This window comes from Oxyura jamaicensis, chromosome 2 (assembly GCF_011077185.1).
Source record: "Oxyura jamaicensis isolate SHBP4307 breed ruddy duck chromosome 2, BPBGC_Ojam_1.0, whole genome shotgun sequence".
Classification (NCBI taxonomy): Eukaryota; Metazoa; Chordata; class Aves; order Anseriformes; family Anatidae; genus Oxyura; species Oxyura jamaicensis.
In genome coordinates this window covers 31191676-31210972 of record NC_048894.1, presented here as the reverse complement: position 1 = coordinate 31210972, position 19297 = coordinate 31191676, and the positions used below count along the sequence as shown (strand labels likewise).

At 37.4% G+C, this 19297-nt stretch overlaps 1 protein-coding gene across 6 annotated transcripts in view; it reads left to right on the top strand.

The window, feature by feature from the left end:
* AGR3 (anterior gradient 3, protein disulphide isomerase family member) overlaps nucleotides 1-18609 on the top strand; it is a 40214-nt gene extending 21605 nt beyond the window's left edge. Inside the window, exons 1-9 of one of the 6 annotated variants that reach the window (XM_035318497.1) lie at nucleotides 6091-6108; nucleotides 7846-7968; nucleotides 9947-10082; nucleotides 12544-12607; nucleotides 14096-14148; nucleotides 14789-14865; nucleotides 15133-15196; nucleotides 16254-16337; nucleotides 17114-18609. In XM_035318497.1, coding sequence (XP_035174388.1) covers nucleotides 9977-10082; nucleotides 12544-12607; nucleotides 14096-14148; nucleotides 14789-14865; nucleotides 15133-15196; nucleotides 16254-16337; nucleotides 17114-17163 — 498 coding nt within the window. In that variant the 5' untranslated portion in view covers nucleotides 6091-6108; nucleotides 7846-7968; nucleotides 9947-9976 and the 3' untranslated portion in view covers nucleotides 17164-18609. Of the gene's footprint in view, nucleotides 1-6090; nucleotides 6109-7637; nucleotides 7969-9946; nucleotides 10083-12543; nucleotides 12608-14095; nucleotides 14149-14788; nucleotides 14866-15132; nucleotides 15197-16253; nucleotides 16338-17113 lie in introns of those variants that run through there. The other 5 variants (XM_035318498.1, XM_035318496.1, XM_035318499.1 and 2 more) reach the window with 5 other exon arrangements.
* Nucleotides 18610-19297: the final 688 nt, after the last annotated feature.

The following is a 19297-nucleotide window of genomic DNA, read 5'->3' as shown; positions in this document are numbered from 1 at the left end:
AAAGAAAAGGAACACCTGGGATACCTGCCAACTTTTCAAGGTACATCAATTTTTACATGCCCCCTGTTTCCATCTCTGCCTCCCTACTCAAATATAAATTGTTTTCAATTAGATAATGCTATCTTTGTCCTTCTTCTCAGGTGTGAATTGTAATGAAAGGAGGCCATAGTAATCCTTAAAGGTTTTGGCACTGTTTTTTCGTGTTTTTTTTTTTTTTTTTATATAAACTGATTCAAGTTTTCTGAATATTCTATATATTGATATATATTGTGAAAGATATTATATGCAAAAGCAGTTTTCTTTATTATGAATACACTTATCTTTTTCAGACTGAATGAAAAATGTTCTATGTTGTTCAACATCAACAACAGGTTGAGGATGATGGGATGACAGCTCCATGGATCAACTGCAGTGAGTGAGCTCACAATTCGTGCAGGGACCTCAGGTTGTGACTCCACAGAGTGCTCACTCAGGTGAGCTGAAACCTTTCTGTTGGTAAAGCAGCACGGTCTTCTCAGTCTAAAAGATATGATCAGCAAGAGCCCTTTCCAAGTAACTGCCTGTTGGGGATAAACACTGCTGCACCGGGACAGGTCTACATCAGAAGAGAAGCTTGTCTGGCTTTTTTAGGAGAAGGCTTCCTGGAGACTTGCCAGTGAGCTCAATTCTGTATTCTCTGATCCAGTATAAACACTCAAGAACATGCTTAACTTTAAGCATATGAGCTGTCCCATAGACATCAATAGGGCTGCTAATGTGCCTAAAGTTAAATATGCACCAAGTGCTGCGCTGGAATGGGGCCAAGGACTCAGAAATTTGCAGGATCAAGGTTTGGCTGAAGAACAGAGAGTAAAAGGGAGACAAAAGCTGAGAAATACTGAGTTACTCTCATGCCCTCTTGCGTTAGTCTTTCATGGAAGCAAGCCCTGGGATAAAACCCTTATTATAATAAAAGTTAAAGGAATACCTGTACAGAATACTTAGATGCAAAAAGATACTGTGAACACTCTTTTTTTACAGCCTACAATGTCTTGTGATTGTTATATGGTATTATATTTTAAAACAGATACAATGATGTCACTGCAGGAAAACATCACAAACCATTGCAGCAACAGGCATGTCTTTCAACAGATGCCTGCTTGACTCACTCTCACAGCTGCACCAAAGTACTCCAATGTGTTTCTGGAGAGCATTCCTGCTTGTGAAGTCTTTATTGGGACACTCTGACTGTAGGGGAATGCAGCCGCTTTTCATTTCTTGTGGCAGTCAGAAAGTTTCATTGAATATTTCTGAGCTCTCAATATCTTCCAAAACACATGCTGAATTTCCTGGCTCTCTTCCTTAAAATCTGGTCTGGGTTTCTACCCCTGTGCCCTCACAAATTACTTTAAATGCATGTAAATTCCAAAATTGAAATAAAAATATATATATATAAAATTAAAAGCATTCTGATTTTTCAAAATTGATTTTAATTGCTTTTCCAAGCTTTGTGAATTTTTACATGTAATAAATTTTATATTTAAACAATTTGTATTTTGAACTTATCACTGGAATCCAGCAAAGCTAAAACAGAAACAGTCGTCCTTTAACTATTAGTAATGCAACAGTGCCAACTAGAGGCATTGGGAATGATCAAATTCTTGTCTTACGGACCACATCAATAAATGTGAAGGGTTGTAGAACTATAAATACAGAAAGATCATATTTACTCTACAGAAAGGCCACCCAAAACCTCCAAACACAGTGGTGTTTGTATTTAATTTTCTGTAGATTTTGATGTTTCAGTAAGTAATTTATTGAATCCAAACACCACAAATGTTATCATTCTATTAAAAATCACATTATCCAGAAACTCAGATATAAACAAGTTAGATCTCAGATTACCTCAGGCTCCTCAAAGAGTTGCTAAGCCATTTAAAAACCTTTGGAAAAATACCTCCAGCAGGGCCCTGCTTGGTGGCCCCTTCAGTGCCTATGGTGGTGGGGCACAATGGTGTGCAGGTTCCCAGCATTTGGCAAGAGGACACTAAAGCAGAAAGGACTGGGGACCTTCTTCAGGTCCTTGTGCCTCCTCCTGTTACTACAACAAAGCCCTGGGGAAAAACTCTTTCCAGCTGCACATTTCTCCACACTTCCCCCACTGTTTTATCATCATGTTAAACACAACCTATGTGTGGGCAGTCCTTTGGTGCAGAGAAAACTGAGGTGCCTGATGATGCTCCATGCCTGAGGATGCACAATACGTGCACACACTGTCCCCCTCCCAAGGAAGGGGAGTGTGCATCCTGGGGCATGCCAGCAGCTTGGGGGGCCAAAATGCCTTCCAGATGTTCTCCTTGCTATACCTCTGCACTGATCTTCAGAAAGAGAGATATCTGAACCTAAATAGAGATGCCTTTTCTTCTGGCAGAAGGCTAGAGGATTGTCTGAAAGCTGCACTGTTAGAAACGCAGTGTCACCGAAAGGTCTGTTGGTGGAAGAGGAAGCTCTCTCTGCCTGTTGAAGCTTACACAGCAGTAAATAAATATCCCATACAGAATATTTTGTAATTTTAGGCTGGAGGGTGGAGCCAATAAGATCCAGTCCTGGTGTCCCTCTTTTACCAAAATACATTTATTCTGTAAATCTCAGTGAAAATCATCAAAAATAATAGATTCCATTTTTCCCCTGACACCTATACAAGCCTTTCCTGGGGCTGTAGCACAGGGCAGTTGAAGGATAGAGGAATCAGAGTATCCCAAAAGAGCAGAGGAAACACTGGAGGGGGCTGAAGGTGATAGTACTGGAATAAGATGAAGGCTTACAAGTGAAAACATAGGCTTTGGCCAGGGAAGCTGAGAATACATGTTGCAGCCAGTATAACCACCGTAAAATCTAATTCAATAAATCTTTTTCCAGTTACATTATTATGCTTATGTTCCATAAGTATGTCTTTACAGGAATACAAAGCTAAAAAAGAACAGTGATCCAGTGGAATCAAACCTCTGGGGCTCAGGCAAGACTGGAGCAGTTTATTCATTTGACTGTTACCTAGAGCTCTGCTTTCAATGGAGGGAAAAAAAAAAAAAAAAAAAAAAAAAAAAAAAAAAAAGCATCTGTTGTGAATCATCTTGTAATACCAGAAGTGACATTTCCACAATGGTGACTCTTTTGAAACACACACGCAGAAATAAGCAGCATGTCATATCTAGATTTCTTTTAATGGCTTCATTGAAATGAACCAGAAATTTTCTAAAAATGATTTTTGGCTGTCAGTCAAAGCCTAAGCCTAATGGACACTTGCAGGGTTTTCCCATTTATTCATGTTTCTGTTTGGCAGTGAAAGTTAATGTTTGGTTCTCTGAGCCTGAAGCGTAGTTCCCATCTCTGGTACTATTCGCTCTTTGATTGTGCCCTGAGATCCAGACCTGTGTTAGTAGGAGCCAGATGTACCTCTCAACCACAAAAATATGTGCTCTCTGAAGCTTTCTCATGCTGTTTTTTGTAAAATTTGCTTGGGCATTGTGTCTATGTAATTTCCTAATTATTTTTTTTATTGATTTGCAAGGCACATTAGGCATGTGTAAAATTCTTTCATGGAATTATAGATGGATGTTGCAGGAACCATGCTGAATTACAGCCATCACGGGAGCTGTGCTCTCATCCGTTGTGTACATATGACCTAAAGCAGATTTGGACAATGTAAGAACTTCATCAACACCTTTCCTATCTGTGGAAGCAGATCTGAATCAGCCTGTGATGATCAGTCTGGCTGCTAGCGAGTGCTAGCTGGAGGTGAGGTACTGTCTTTAGGTAAGACAGATCCAAGGGCTCCCCAGCTTCTTGCCATCAACATCTTTTAATCCTTACATAATTTTTCATGGATTATTATCATAAAGTTTGTATGTCACTTGAAGGGATCAAGCAGGTTGAAAGGAAATATGCAGACACAAAATGCTATACTGTCACATCCTAAAAAGGCAGTACAATGATTAAACAAGTGCTCCAGGATTCACGCAGCCAGATGTGACACTGATATCTGCCACCTGTTACTTTTCCGTGCTGAACTGAAAAAAATCTCTGTATGCCTGAGAACTTATTTAGTATTATATTGGTCCAAAAAAAGCTTAATAAAAATAGTCTCAGTAACACAGGAATATATACACTGAGGAATTGGTGTTAAAAGTTGTTTGCTCAAGGAAAATCATGTACACAGGCAGAGAGAACATCCTTCAGTGTCATCCTGGCACATATGTACCTGGGGACTAGGCTGGTGGGGCACAAGGATTACAGGAGCCCAATTGCTGGATGAAGCCCTTTCAGAACTGAGCACAGGCACATGTGCTATGGGGCCCTTGCTGAGTTCACCAGAAAATCAGCACAAAGCTGCTCAGCCCTGCCAGGACCACTGCTGGGTGCAATGTCTTTGCCATTGTCAAAGCTAAGCCAATTAAATGCAGTGCCTACATCCTCTCGTGAATCTGGGTTTCTTGAACAATCTCTGGTTATTAGACAATGCACTTGAATTATACTCATTTGCAAGATGGTTATCTTCAGCAGGTTCAAAAACAAAGAAAAAAGGTCTACTTACCATTGCGCGTTTATTAATATCCCTACTAATGCATCACAGCAGTTGTCATAAGCAGAACTAGGAATTTGCTGTGATACCAAATTTCCTAGGTAACTAAAGAAAAACTAAGAGACAAACTTCACAGTGTGGTCCATCATTTAACTCACTATAAGCCTTTCCACACAAATGCCTGTGTGATTAAAATTGTAAAGATAATGTAATGAGTGTATATTGCAAACTAATTTTTATGCCATGTTAGTTACTGATGAAGTCAACTGAACAACAGTATTACCCTCTACAAATCTTTGCTCTGGTCAACTCAATATCTTGACTGATCTTGGCTGGTATCTTGCCTCTCCGTGGCATGAGATGTGTTCTCCACAACATGGCCCACCGGGTAGGGTGAAGAACAAGGACAGCTTTTCTAATTGCTACTTTCCCAAGGTGGATATGCTCTGAAATGCAGGACCTCAGTGGAGCTCCACAAAGGTAAGAGCTGCTGCCATGGGAATTCAAGCCACCGCAGGGCTCGGTTTCTGCCTGTCCAAGGGTGAGTACAAGAGGGGTTTTATGGCTTTCACAGACACTGGTTAGCAGGGTGCAATGTCTGCCCCACCATACCACCCCCTGGTACCAGTGAACCAAGGAGTGACTGGATGCACATATACACTGAGCACAGACTTCCACAGCTATGAGATAAACCCTGCTAAGCTCACTGCTGAGTCACCCAGTTCACTAGCACTGGATGAGACACTACAACCTTTCCAGGTTGCTCAAATGCCCTGTGAAAGGCAATGCCTAGCACAAGCAGAAATCTTCAAAACTCCAGAAGAAAAAATTGTCACCATCCAAGCAAAAGCTGATTGACTTCCATGGGGCAAGACACTTTGTTCCTAGCCTTCAGTACAACATGGTCCAACCAAAACAAGCAGCAGCATTATCAAATCCCCACCATATGTGGGGATTGGTCAAACAACTCACAAGGAGAACAAACAAAATCTTTTACATAGGTGTAACTTGTCACTGAAACCTGAATCCTTTATTATCTTTTCTCTCTTCCACCAATGACGCTGAAGCACTTTTGCTTCTCTTTTTAAACCCAGAGTCTTTTGTCTTACTGTCATAAAGAAGGAAGCTGACACTGTCTGGCTTACAAAACAAAATGGTCAAACCATTTGTTTTCATTTGCAGAAGAAACGTGGTCAGGGATTAATGTGTTTGAGCTGCAAGCCCTCCCCCCTGCCCCCCAGCTTCCCACAGTGAGACCAGCTCACCTGTGGCAGCAGACAGCAGGCCTAGCAGGCTCCTTCCAAAACAGGCAACCAGACCTGTTCTGCCCTTTTTTAAAGCTATAATGCTTTCAATATTACGATATATTATAATATTAGGACCCAACAAAGGATCTAAATCATAGATGCTAACACAGAAAACAGCTTTTTAAAGGTTCTTAATAGTGCCCTTTGTTACTGCAGTGGTGCTGCACTTCACCCATTCCATACCTCCCCTGGAGCACGGGAAGAGCACATGAGACCCAAAGGGACAGCAGCAGCAGACAGGAGGTACCTGACAAGGGTGCTGAAGGAGGACATTTTAATCGGTCAAAAACAAAAGTGAAAATTTTCTTTCTAATTTGAACTGAATATTCTTTCTCTACTTATATTAAGGGTTTCTTCTACTTAGCTGTAATTCTAGGGATTCTACACCTACCCTTATGAGAGGAAGCATAACCTATGACAAACAAGAAAGAGTGAAGAGGTGCCACCGGGGCATCTCTTTTTCCTAGAAATTCTCTCAGATGCTTAATTTCCTCTTTTACTCTCCTACTATGAATTCTCATATTATGCACTTAAAAATTCAGATTTGTATTCAGCTTAAAGGCTCAAACAAATTTGCAAAGGTTAAAAAATCTGATAATACTATCATATTAACTGAGCCTGGAATTGTCTACACTCATGACCACAAAGCAGACTTCTTGCAACTCAGCCAGCTTCCAGCTAGCTGGAAGTGCAAGTTTGAATTCTCCATTAAAAATGGTAAAGATAATTTACCACCAAAAACACAGAAGGTCGTATGTTGCACTTTTTATTACAAAATCAGTTGATTTTTTTGTAGCAGCAAATATTTAGGAGGAAAAAAGGAGAAAATAAGAGATACCACCTGAAAAGGTAATATTTTATGCACAAATATTAGAAATCATAATGAAAAGGCTTGTTGGATAGATATGAAAAACACAACACAAGAATTATATGTTATTAATCACATATATTTCAGTGACAACAGACATCAATATATCAAAGCATCCAAGTTAAACAAGCTTCACATGAAAAGGAGAAGGAAAAACTAACAATACAGTCTATATAAACAAACACATGTGAGAGGAAGAACCAAAAGGGAATTGCTCCTGATTCCCATGCAAAGGCTATCCAAGGAGGAGGGAAAAGATAATCCAGCTAACTCCTTGTTTGTGCAAAGGGAATAAATAAAGGGCTGGGGGATTGGACTAGATGATCTTTCAAGGTCCCTTCCAAACCCTAACATTCTGTGATTCTCTGCTTTTCCCATATTAGTCAAGATAGATAAAAATTGTGTTAAGCAACATGTCCCAAGAATCAGACCATTTTTAAACTACAACTCAGAGAAGCAATAATCATAGAATCATAGAATGGCTCAGGTTGGGAGGGACATTAAAAATCATCTAACTCCAACCCCCCTGCCATAGGCAGGGATGCCACCCACTAGTTCAGGTTGGCCAAGGCCCCATCCAGCCTGGCCTTGAACACCTCCATGGATGGGGCAACACCTCCAGGGATGGGACAATAATCAGATACTTTATACCATATTTTAAGTAAAGAATTTAATTTCCCCCTAACAAAAAAAAAAAAAAAAAAAAAAAAAAAAAAAAAGACTTTATTTGTTAATTACATTCCTCTACACAAAGTAACCCTTGTTACTACTAGCTTCATACCTATCTTCAGGCACCAGTGAGCACAGCCATTCACTGGGAACAAAAGCCCCTACAGTTCCAGCTTTCATTGGTGGTTTCTTTTTTCACTGGGCATAAGCCAGACTCAAACTGTTTGAGGGGGGAAGTAACAGGCACACATAAGCCACTATTTATTTTTGATCCTCATACAAGACACCTGATACAAGCCAAGACGAAGAGAAATCCAAAGATTCAGTGTACAAGCATGGGTACTCACAAGAGTGCAATTTGAAGGGATGGCAGAAAAGGAAGGGGGAGGGTAGAAATGCATTAATTTGGTTTCCAGCTAAAAGATCTCTTTCTTTTTTCTCAGGTGAACGTGCCATTGTTGCTACACAGAGATACAGAGAGCTCAGGCAGTCTGTGCTTAAATCACTTTTTTTACCTAAATAATTTCAGAAAAAGGACCTTCCAACAGGAGAACTGATTGCTGCTGGTGAGAAAACATTTCTTATTTCTAATTTTCCTTTAATACAGAAATGAATTTTGACTGACAAATTCATTAAAAGACTAGTTATACCAAAAAAAAAAAAAATACAAATGATAAATGCTTAGAGGTTAGTTAGCAAAATGTATGTTCTGATAGAGAGATTAAAGTATTTCTTATGGTGTTGGCTGTCATTTCTTTTCTTTTCTTAGTTTAACTAACTTTGGATCATGTAGCATCAAAAATTCAGAATACTGAATTTAAACTGCCTCCAGCTACAACTCAATAAATTATCCCTCCAAAACCCTGTGGATTTTCAGGATGGTAATCAATTATTTAAGCTTCAGATAAATAATCATGTGACTTGGAGAGATTAACACTTTGATTTTTTGTGAATACGTTATGAAAGACAGAACTGATTCACACATTCCATACCTGATTTATAGAGACATATCTGGTACGACTTCAAAGCCATAACTATTTATGTTTACATAGAGCTTTAGCAGGTTAATATAAATGCTATATTTTATTATTAACATTTGACAGATAAACTAATGTTAAGGTTGTTAGCCTTCAGATAGAGTTACGTTAAAAACTGAGTTATCAAGAGTAGTAGTACCATAGTTCCATAGAAGTGGTGTATAATGAGCTGCTTTTGCTGACTCAGGTTAGTGGTCTGCACCAACATAGTGGGAATTTGAATGGAGTTTCTATTCCCAAAAATTTCTCAGCTTGCAAGCTCAGCTAAAAGCTATAGTCTTTCCTTATGAAACAATGGAAATCTTTGTGTTTTCTTATTAAAATTCTGTAAAGTCCAATCATTAAATTAATATGCTGAATTAATAAGCTCCATATAAAATTTATTTATAATAATAAGCTCCAAATAAGCATTAATAAGCTCCAAATAAAACTCACTCAATAATAGAAAAGATGAACAAACATAAGGAGGAAGGTATGTGAAAGAAAGAACAACTCTGATGCCATGTTGGGGCTGAAAGGGAACTGTGACAAGTCTGAGGAGAATATGAGTGTATTAATTATTTTAGCATTTGGGGGAAATTCCTTCAGAAACACAGAACTGTAACAATAAAATTATATATATATATATATTTTTTCCTGTTTCATAATGTGCATTTTTTTCTAGTCAATTGGATAGAATACTTTTTTGGTTTTATTTTGCCAGTTATTGGAAGCAGTATTTGAATTTGTTCACCAACAATTGAACTGTTAACAATGATGTTAGTGGTGCTGGAAGATTCATTAAAGAAAAGAGAAAACCTGCTTCACTTTTTATGCCTTCATGTCCTGAGAAGCATGAAGCATTTTGTTTTGCCGTGCTCAGGGCTGTAATTCCACCTAAATGTCACTCCTAAATTCAAGTTTGAAATTTTCTTTGTAAATGTGTTTTGGGATATGTTTTGAATGTTTTTGTCTGTTTCTCAGATGACTTTATCAGCAGGTCATCCTGGCGTCTCCTATAGCTCAGCCTTTGAAAAATGAATCTCCAGTGAGAATCAGCAAGCTGACTGGGTGATATCCTGGGCTACATAGATTACATTTTCTAACATAGTAGAAATCATTGGGTATTGCCCTGAACTTCAGAGTTCTAATGTCTAAAGACAGTTGCACAGGGCAGAAAGAAGACTTATTTATTCAAGATATTCGGCTTTGTTTTGCCTCTCCTCAACCATCACTTTTGTTTTCTGACTTTTATCAAGACCAGAAGTTACTGAATTTGTTATAGTGATCTTTGTCAGGAAGAGAAGCAAACACCTTCAGAATAAGGAAGCAGACAGGAACATTGATAATTGTTTTATTAAGAAGGATTGAGATGGAAATCACTTTTTAAATGCCATGAAGAATGGAGGAAATGTTTGAGTTATTGCAAGAAATAGTTGGAAATCAGAACATTTGTTTGAAATTTATCTCATAAGATAGTGACTTCCTGATAATGCCCTGGTTCACAAAGTTGGGCTTTGTTTTCCAGTTTCCTTGCTGCATTGAACAGGATCAAATAATGCTCCATTCAACGTTGGCCTTGCCCCTCCTGCTAATTGCAGTCTCATCAAACCTTGCAATGGCAATCAAAAAGGAAAAAAGAGCACCTCAGACACTGTCAAGAGGTACTGTATATTTTGCATTATGTAGTTATCTCCTCATCTTGCCATGTAGGTCCAGAAATGTTTTTGTTTAGAATATACCTGAAAGCATATATATACATTTTTAGGCATGATTCTCTAAGGTTAAGTGTTAAGTGTTAAGGTTAAGTGAAACACTAAGAAGCGTATCTTTTTCCTCCATGTAATTTCACTTCATCTGTTTGTTCTTAAGCATATGTCTGAGGGCTTCATATAGCTTATGTAATTTATATCACCCACAGTGACTTAGTAGAAGCAAGTAAACTAAATTGAGTCTCTGAAACCCGGCTGCACTTGAAGAACTCTCAGTGAAAAAATATTTTTTCAGATGCCTGTTAAAAGACAATTTGATATGGTAACATAGCTACTGAAATACAATTTCATAACTTCAGTTTCTGTGCATTTTTTTTCTCTACAGGCCCATTTGTATACATAGAACAACAGTTTGAGCCATTTTTGTGGGGTTTAGGGATGATCTTTCCTTTTCATTTTCATTTTCATTTCCTTATTAGCAGATAGTTTAAGGGATTCTCTTTTGGTTCATCCATTTAAAGGATTCTCTTGTGGTTCATAATTTTCAACCTGGATGTTAAACTAAGATGCTATTTTAAGTTCTTTATGTCAAAACAAGAAAAAATGGGTGGAAAAATAGCTTGCTGGGGTCTTTTTCTCTTCTAAGTCTTTCCTCTCCTTTCAGGCCCATTCACTCCCCAAAATTTCCAGCTCCCTTCCTGAGCTGTTCTGCAAGCTGTGCAAAGCATGGCTCACCTTTGCGTTCTTCCCATACAAAATCTTGGCAGAGCCCTGCATTCACACAGGTGCCATCAGAGGCCAGTTGCTCGGGAGGCATCTGGGCAGCAAAAGGAAGTATTGGAACAGAACAACTGTAGGAACTGTACTGAAGTTGTAAGTTATTCCATATGGCAAAAAATAAAATAATAATAATAATAATAAACAGTCAAAAGGCTTCATAAAATACCAGGAACAAGGATAAATGCTTTTCCATATGAAACACTTTGTACATACAAGAGAACAGTTTCTAATCCCTGGACTAACCAAAGATAAATGTCAAATCACTTTTCATAAGCAGTATCCATGGAGAAAGATTTTACCCAATCTGGTATCTGTTGCCTACCTTGCCTAGAACAGAATTTATTTTTCCCACTTTTTAAATGCAAAAACAAAATTTAAAAGAAAAAGTAAGAAGTCAATTTATTGTGTCAATTTTGTAACAAATTATCACAGAAATAAAGCATCAGTTTTCTAATTCTGATTTATGGGATTTTGGGATACTGCAGAGCCTTGAGCACATTACACGTAATTTTCACAGATCAAAAGGGAATACTTAAGCATGCTGTAAAATGACCCCAGCTGACTTCTCTGTGTGACTACCTACGTCAGCAGATTTCAGCCAGGGCTGAAATCAACTGGTCAAGAAGTCAGAACCCCATCATCAACCAGACATTTCATGATTTTTTGATTTCAGATCATTTTATGATCTGAAATCAAAATCACTCTCCTGAAAGAAGAGATGACCTAGTAGCTTCACAAGCAATTGTCCCATGAGAAGGCTAACAGTAAATCTCTGCACAGCCAAGGCTGGACCAAGCACTGCTCAGACAGTGCAAAAGAACGGGAGACTTAATGTCTCCCAGACCCAGAAGCTGTTCTACCATGTGCAGTTCCTGTGAAGGCCTTTGTGAACAGAGGTGACAAAGCCCAGGAGGCAGGGACAATCTGCATTGTTTCTGACACCTTTGGGGTCTAAAGGCATGAAACCAAACAGACAGTCTGCTTTTTGAGTTCAGTGCATCAGCTACGGATGGGCTGCAGAGTTGGTGATTCATTAGGATTCTGTTTTGGTGGAGATTTTTATTTAACAGTCATGCTTTTATTAAATTATTTAATTAAATGAAGTACTTACAACTCCAGGGATTGAAATTTGTGACTCAAGAATTAGGGTTAAAACTCTATATTCTTCAAAACCATTCACATTAAAGTTAATATTATTTCACCTATTTTATTTTTATCTCTCATTTTTATAAGCCAGCTTTCTTTTTAAACCTCAGCATCTACATTAAATATAGAGCAGACAATATGAAAAGGAAATATGAAGATATAAATAATTTTGTCACCAATTTAGGGAATTCTGAGTATTCAGAAAGAGATCTAATGAGTTTGCCAAGGGACTTGAACTGGTTTGAACTGGGTACAAATCCTCAGTCAGCTGAAGTATTTTTATTTTATTTTTTTTTAATATCCCAGTGCATCTATTAACAGATTTAGAATTAGTAGTTCCACTGTGTTTGGGAATATTTGGCTGAAAAAAAAATAAAATTAAAATTAAAAAATCTTATTTGTGTGCTACTATCAATAAATGTCAAAAATGTAATTTTCAATGAGTTACTTACCTGGCCACCATTTAACACTCTTGTTATATTTCTAGGATGGGGAGATGAAATAACCTGGGTACAAACTTATGAAGAAGGGCTTTATCAAGCAAAGAAAAGGTAAGAGATTACAAAACAGTTTTGAAAGACAAAGTTGTTAATCAGATGGTCATTCCTGAATACACTGTAATGAAACAGAACAAAGAACCACTGTCACAGCTGATTTGCAGACCACTCACTCAAATACAACAGATTTTCTGTGTATAAATAATAGCAGTTGTAGAGATCTTATGACTCTGAAGCAACATTAGGCCATTAGGCAAGTCTACTTTGAACACTGTCCTTTCTTGGTGGAAAGACAACACTGATGTTCAACAACAGTAGTGCTATCATTTGAATAAGCAATGATAAATAGACATAATAATAATGAAGTTTTGTTGTTGTTTTGTTTATTTATTTGTTTTTAATGTATCATGGATCTCTGATTTCCTCCTCAGTCAACAGCTGGAAATCAATTATATTTGTTCTTGCATGGTGACCTACCACAATTTCTCACTGTCCTAGTAGGACCAAGTGAGTCATTCTCTGGGTTTCAGCTGAAAATATATTTGAGGATTCATAATATTTATTTAAATCACTATTCCTGTTAATGTTAGACTATAATCGTGTAGCACAATGTATTGCTAAGTTTCAATTTAGCAATATCTTGTGCTACACGATTATAGTCTAAAATTATATTTATATTATAGGCAAGCCATCTGGATGCTTACCTGGGCAACCTGCTCTAGGGAACCTGCTTTGGCATGGGGATTAGACCCAATGATCTCTTGAGGTCTCTTCCAACCAACACAATTCTGTGATTCTGTGAAAGCAAATTGTGTTTAAAGTAAATGGCAATCAATTTCTTGTACCCTGTGAAAATGTCTAGGAACTAAAAAATTCTTGACAGTGACTGCAAATCAAGCAATAGTAACTCACTGGCTGAACAGAAACACAAGTTGAAAAAATGTAGGAGAAAATGTATAGAATTGTTTTATGTTTTGACATCCAAAAAATATAAAACTTTGATACTCTATAAAAACATTTACCAAAATAAATAAATAGTATATCTGCAGTATATCTGTTCAAGAAGACAGCTTATAAAAAACAAAAAACAAAAAAAAAAAAAAACTATTCTTAGGGAGCATTTGATGAGAAACTTAATTTTATAAAAATTATTTCATTCCAGTTTACAGATTATTTTTATTTTAATAGTCATGGAGAATTACATACCTAGGCAATATTAAATATCTCTTCAGTACTCATAGTTTGATTGTATATTAACTGGGAATGAAATGATTCTGACTCTGTGGTATCTCTGTTGTAGAATCTTTAGAATCTTTTACTTTAGAAAAACTATATAGACAAGGAAACTTTGTTTCTCTGCTTTCTTTTATTTCCTTTGTCTCTTTCACCAAAATGCCTGTCATTCCTCACAGAATGCCGATATGGTTGTCCTGTGAGTTAACATAACATGAAATGCAATTTGCCTTTTCCAGTCTGCTAGTAAAATCATCTATTTACATATTTGTCAAATTATCTAACCACATGTTTTATTATTATTAAAAGTAACAAGCCGCTGATGGTCATTCACCATTTGGAAGACTGCCAATACTGCCAAGGTAATTTTGATTTTTTTTGAATGTTAAATTTTTGTAAACATCTTTATACGAAACTACAAATATCTATATATTTACCTTGTACTTACAAAAAAATTATTTAAAGAAATAGGTATATGAAATTGTAGTTGAAAAGCTATTTTTTTACAAAAAGTATGCTATGAACCTACTAAAAAAAAAGAACATAAAATATTCAGTGCTGCTGTCCTTCTATCCCTGATGCAGCACTTGTCAGTTTAAATTAAGAGTAACATATTTGCTACTGACTTGTTGAACAGATTTAATTTTGTTTGGCCCTCCTGAACGGGTAACTAGAGAAGCAGACAAGACTGCTGAAATTGATCTAACAAGAATTTTCTGAGAATAATGCACTTTTGTCAAGACAAGACATGGTATCTATTGAAACTACAGGCTTCATAAATAACAGAAGAGAGCATCCATTTTCATAGCTGGGAGGTTGCACAGACATGGGTCAAAAAAAAAAAAAAAAAAAAAAAAAAAAAGTCTGTGACAGAGCCCTGAAGTGTCTCCTCAGGAATGTGAATAAGCAGTGACAGGAACAATGTGGCCAGTCTCCAGTGCCCAAACACAGAAGGAAAAGCAGTATTTGAGATGGACTTCAAAATGCTCATGTCTTTTCTAGCACTGAAGAAAGCTTTCGCTGAAAATGAAGAGGTACAAGAAATGGCCCAAAATAACTTCATTATGCTGAATCTCATGGTATGAAAGGTTTGGGGAGATTTGACAGGTATCACTATTTGGCTTGTGTTTTCTCTTTCTAAGTCTTGAATTTTTCATGCCATTTTAGCTAAGTACTTCTGGCATTTCAGTTACATGCACATATATGCATTTGTGTGTGGATATACACACACAAGTAGTACCTTTGATGTTTCTGTCCTCTGGTATGAGATTGTTCACAAGGGGTCCTACTCCAGGAATAGATGTTTACAGGAATATTTTAATAATTAGCTTTAATTTCTCTGCCAGCATGAAACTACAGATAAAAACCTGTCACCTGATGGACAATATGTGCCTCGAATCATGTTCATAGGTAGGTACAATATTTATGCATCTTTTCAATATATGATTTCTGAATCTATGCAAGTGTCCTCTTCTGGGGACATCAAAATAAATAATTTTGTAAAAAGAAAACAGCTCAGAACTTGTCATTACCATTAGTTTGGAATTTGCCAGACCTGAGTTCAGTTCTCCCTCTATTGGAGGCTTCAGCCCCTGTGAAGTTCCTCAGGTTACAGATATGTTCTGTATGCTTGGGAGCAAGGTGCCTAAATATCTATTAACATCTGGGCCTCTGTTAAACCCCTGTTAGCTCTCTGTCTTTCTTGCTAGCAGTGTTATGAGATAAAGTTTGCTGAAAGCAGTCAAATATCTAACAACGTAGATGTCCATACTGCAGACATTACCACAAAGTCAATGGTCAGTGGAGTCTAAGCAATGATCTCTTGCATTGTAAATTTGACATTTGGAATAAACCAAATGAATCATGCCCCACAGTCCACATTCCTTTTCACTGACTGCACAGGGAACTTAAAAGGTGGCCAGCGCTGGCATAGCATCTAAAGTTAGGTGGGATGAAGCCCACACGCAGTCAGAGCAAGGTAGCAACAGGAGTCTGAAGATTAATGAACAAAGAGCTTGTAAAGGGAACCTGTTGAGTAATGTTCACAACAACTTCCTTTCACAATAGAAACATTAAGAACCACAAGATCTTACCTCTGAAGGCTCTCAGTAGGTCATGCTAATATTGCATTAAGTCTGCATCACCTTCACTATCTGTGCATCCAGTCAAACTGGCCTCTCCCAAGGTAACCCCAGAACTTGTTACACAGGATATTTTTATTTGAATATGGATGAAATGCATGCGTAATCAATCCCTTAAAAATAGCTGCATAATATAAAACTGAGCGCTAGCTTTTGTTCAGGATTTCTCCACATAGAGAGCAGTTGGTTGGAACAGAGCGTAACAGCCTTGTAATTGCATGGCTGATGAAATCAGGACTTCTCAGGAACAGGGCTGTCAGTGCTGCGCCATGGGCATCACCTTCAGCTGTTGTGGAAAGCAGTGATTAATATGGTTACTTTTTCAGACCCATCTCTCACAGTAAGAGCTGATATCACAGGAAGATACTCTAATCGGCTATATGCTTATGAGCCACAAGACATACCATTCTGTAAGTGCCTGCTTCATGGTGTTACTTTGCATTTCACACTGTAAGCAGCCAGATACACACTAATCCCAATCATCTGTGCTTGAGAATCAGTTAAGATCTCAAAGTAATGAATAAAGAATGTGTGTGAGCATTTACAATCATTTATAATAATCTAACCTGTTCTAGCAAGACACTTTAACCCATTTGTAGTAGTCCCACTGAATTTACTGGGACTACTCAGGAAAGACAAGTTAAAAGAGAGTTGTGTGATCAGGACCAAGATCTGAGCAGTTTGCTGGAGGGTGGTGAAAGTCGCTATGGCTCAACTACAATATAGTATCCATCTGCAAAATGTAAACAGCTGGTGGTGGGAGGAAACCAGAAAAAAAAATGCTGGTGGTTACCTGAGTACCACCTATGACCCATATTTCAAAAAGGAATGTGATTTTTCAAGTTGAGCTAGTCCTTACACTATACCATGTACCTGACACCAGTGCAGTATCTTACCGCAAATATGCATGTCACATCTAATTACCAGGTTTGCTGTTGAGAAGTAAAGAAGTTGAAAGGAATCTTGTCAAATCCCTTTAAGTTAAACATTTTGACTCATTAAATTTTTCGCCTTCAGCTTTAGCATTCTTATGCAAGAATTTTTACTATATATTATACAAAGCTCTAAAATATAATGTGACCCTAAATTAATTTTATAGTGAATAATTTACTAATCAAACTAGATTTTCTTAATTGTACAATGCACTTTAAGTACAATTTACTGTTCTTATTTATTTTTCTTTCAGTAATAGAGAACATGAAGAAAGCATTACGTCTCATTCAGACAGAACTGTAACAAACAACAGTAAAGTGATCATAGCCTCTACGGGGTGAAGCTGCACCAGAATATCCAATATTTTAAAACATTTTAGTTAGTCTTTCTGTCTCTACTAGCATTCTGAACTCTAACCAAGCAACTTTAATATACCAGATTTTGTAAGAGATATATATGCATGATTTGGAGACCAAACATAAAAAGGCTATCATGCCCACTTGGGAAACGGATAAGAAATCTGTCAAACACTTTGAAGTTAGTTTTCTGAATTACTGAAAGTGATGGTTTAATGTGCAGCAACTTTGAGCTGCATTTTATTAATCCAACTATAGCTTTATTTTCAGCTACTACTTCTGATCAAGAGCTATAGACATTCTTTTTTAATGCCAATTTACAATTCATTTTGTAATGTAATATCTACATCTCAGCTCCTAATTTTTATTTTTATTTCATGTAGCTTGTAAGTCTTTTGTGTAGCTTAGATTTACATGCTTATTTCTCATTTGTTGGCAAATCAGACAGGAAGGCTCTTGCTATAGACTTTAGAATAGCTAATATAGAAAAAAAAAAAAAAAATCTGAGATCTAGGCTTAGCTTTATTCTGTGTCTTTAACTATTATTCTGATAACTGAAACAGAACATATATATTATTCTGAGCATGTGGTCTACATGAAGTGGTGACAATCATCAAATACAACTACAGGCTTTGCCATGATAAAAATAAAGTGATGCAAGAGAGATTGAAGGAGATAATCCCAGAACTCCACACCTGAGGCCAAGTCATGCTTGCAAAGTCTTATATGGGAAAAAGGACCAGGCTTTTCCTAACTCTCTGAAATGTCATGTCAATCATAGGAAGCTCATCACGGGTCATTCCTTCTTCTGCAGCATCCCGACTCAGACATCATGGTGGAAGCATGGTGAAGGGATCTGTACATACAAACTCTTCTTCACAAAATCACCATGTGGAAGGGCAGGCACCTATTTTAAATAAAGAGCTGAATTCAGTTGAGGTAGTTTGTTGTCCCAACAATTTTCTTTTTCACTAGAGCAATACGGTAAGCCACTAATCTGCAGGAAGAGCAAGTGTGTTATGTTCTGTGCAAGAAACCAGTGTCACTTATCTGTGTGACCTGCCATTTCCTATGATGTTGCCTAAATGCACATATGAAAGATGCGTCCTTTGCAGGGCAGCTATGTTAATATACAATACTGAGTATTAATTCATCATAAGTTAGTTATATTGTGGCTATCTATGCCTTCATAGTTATGTAAAATTTGGATACAATGACATATTCCAACAAAGTGGTCATAAGTGATTGGTAAAATCAGAGAAAATAATCTTGTATTAGTCCTTAAGTATTGTCTTCATAATCTGTTAAATGTTTTGTTTCTGGTTTTGTTTGTTTTTTAACCTGTAGGAAAATGCTAGAAACAAAATTAAATTGGTGATAACATTCCTTTGAATTGTGTTTAGTTTTGATCATTTCTGCCCAAAATCTACTTCAGATTTAGTAACATTTCCAACACTGTAGGCACATCCTCTCCTGAGCACACCTGAGATGTTCAGAAGAAAAGAATGTGAGCAAGCTGTCAGACATGACACAAGATAGCTAGAGCAGTACTTTCCAAGTAGGGTGAAGAGAAGATTTACATTGGAGAGAAGCACAGCACAAAAGAACTTCGGAAATGCTGGCATACAGTAGATTCAGAATATTACCAAAAAAAAATTAGATATAAAGTGGTAGGTCTTTACTGTCATTTTGCAGAGAATTTTCTCCTTCCATATATTCATTTTCAACAACATTGGCCAAGTTCTCCCAAGATGATAGAATGGTTCAGGTTGCAAGGGACTTTAAAGACCGTCTAGTTCCAACCCCATTGCCATAGGCAGGGATGCCACCCACTAGACCAGGTTGTTCAGGGCCTCATCCAACCTGGCCTTGAACACCTCCAGGGATGGAGCATCCACAACCTCTCTGGGCAACCAGTTCCGGTGCCTCACCACCCTCTGAGTGAAGAATTTCCTCATAACCTCTAAAATAAATCTTCCCTCTTTTAGTTTAAACCCTGAGAACCCCCAGGTCCTTCTCAGATCATGGGGGACATTGGCTTGAAACAACTCCTACTCTAACTTGGGTAGGAAAACAAATGT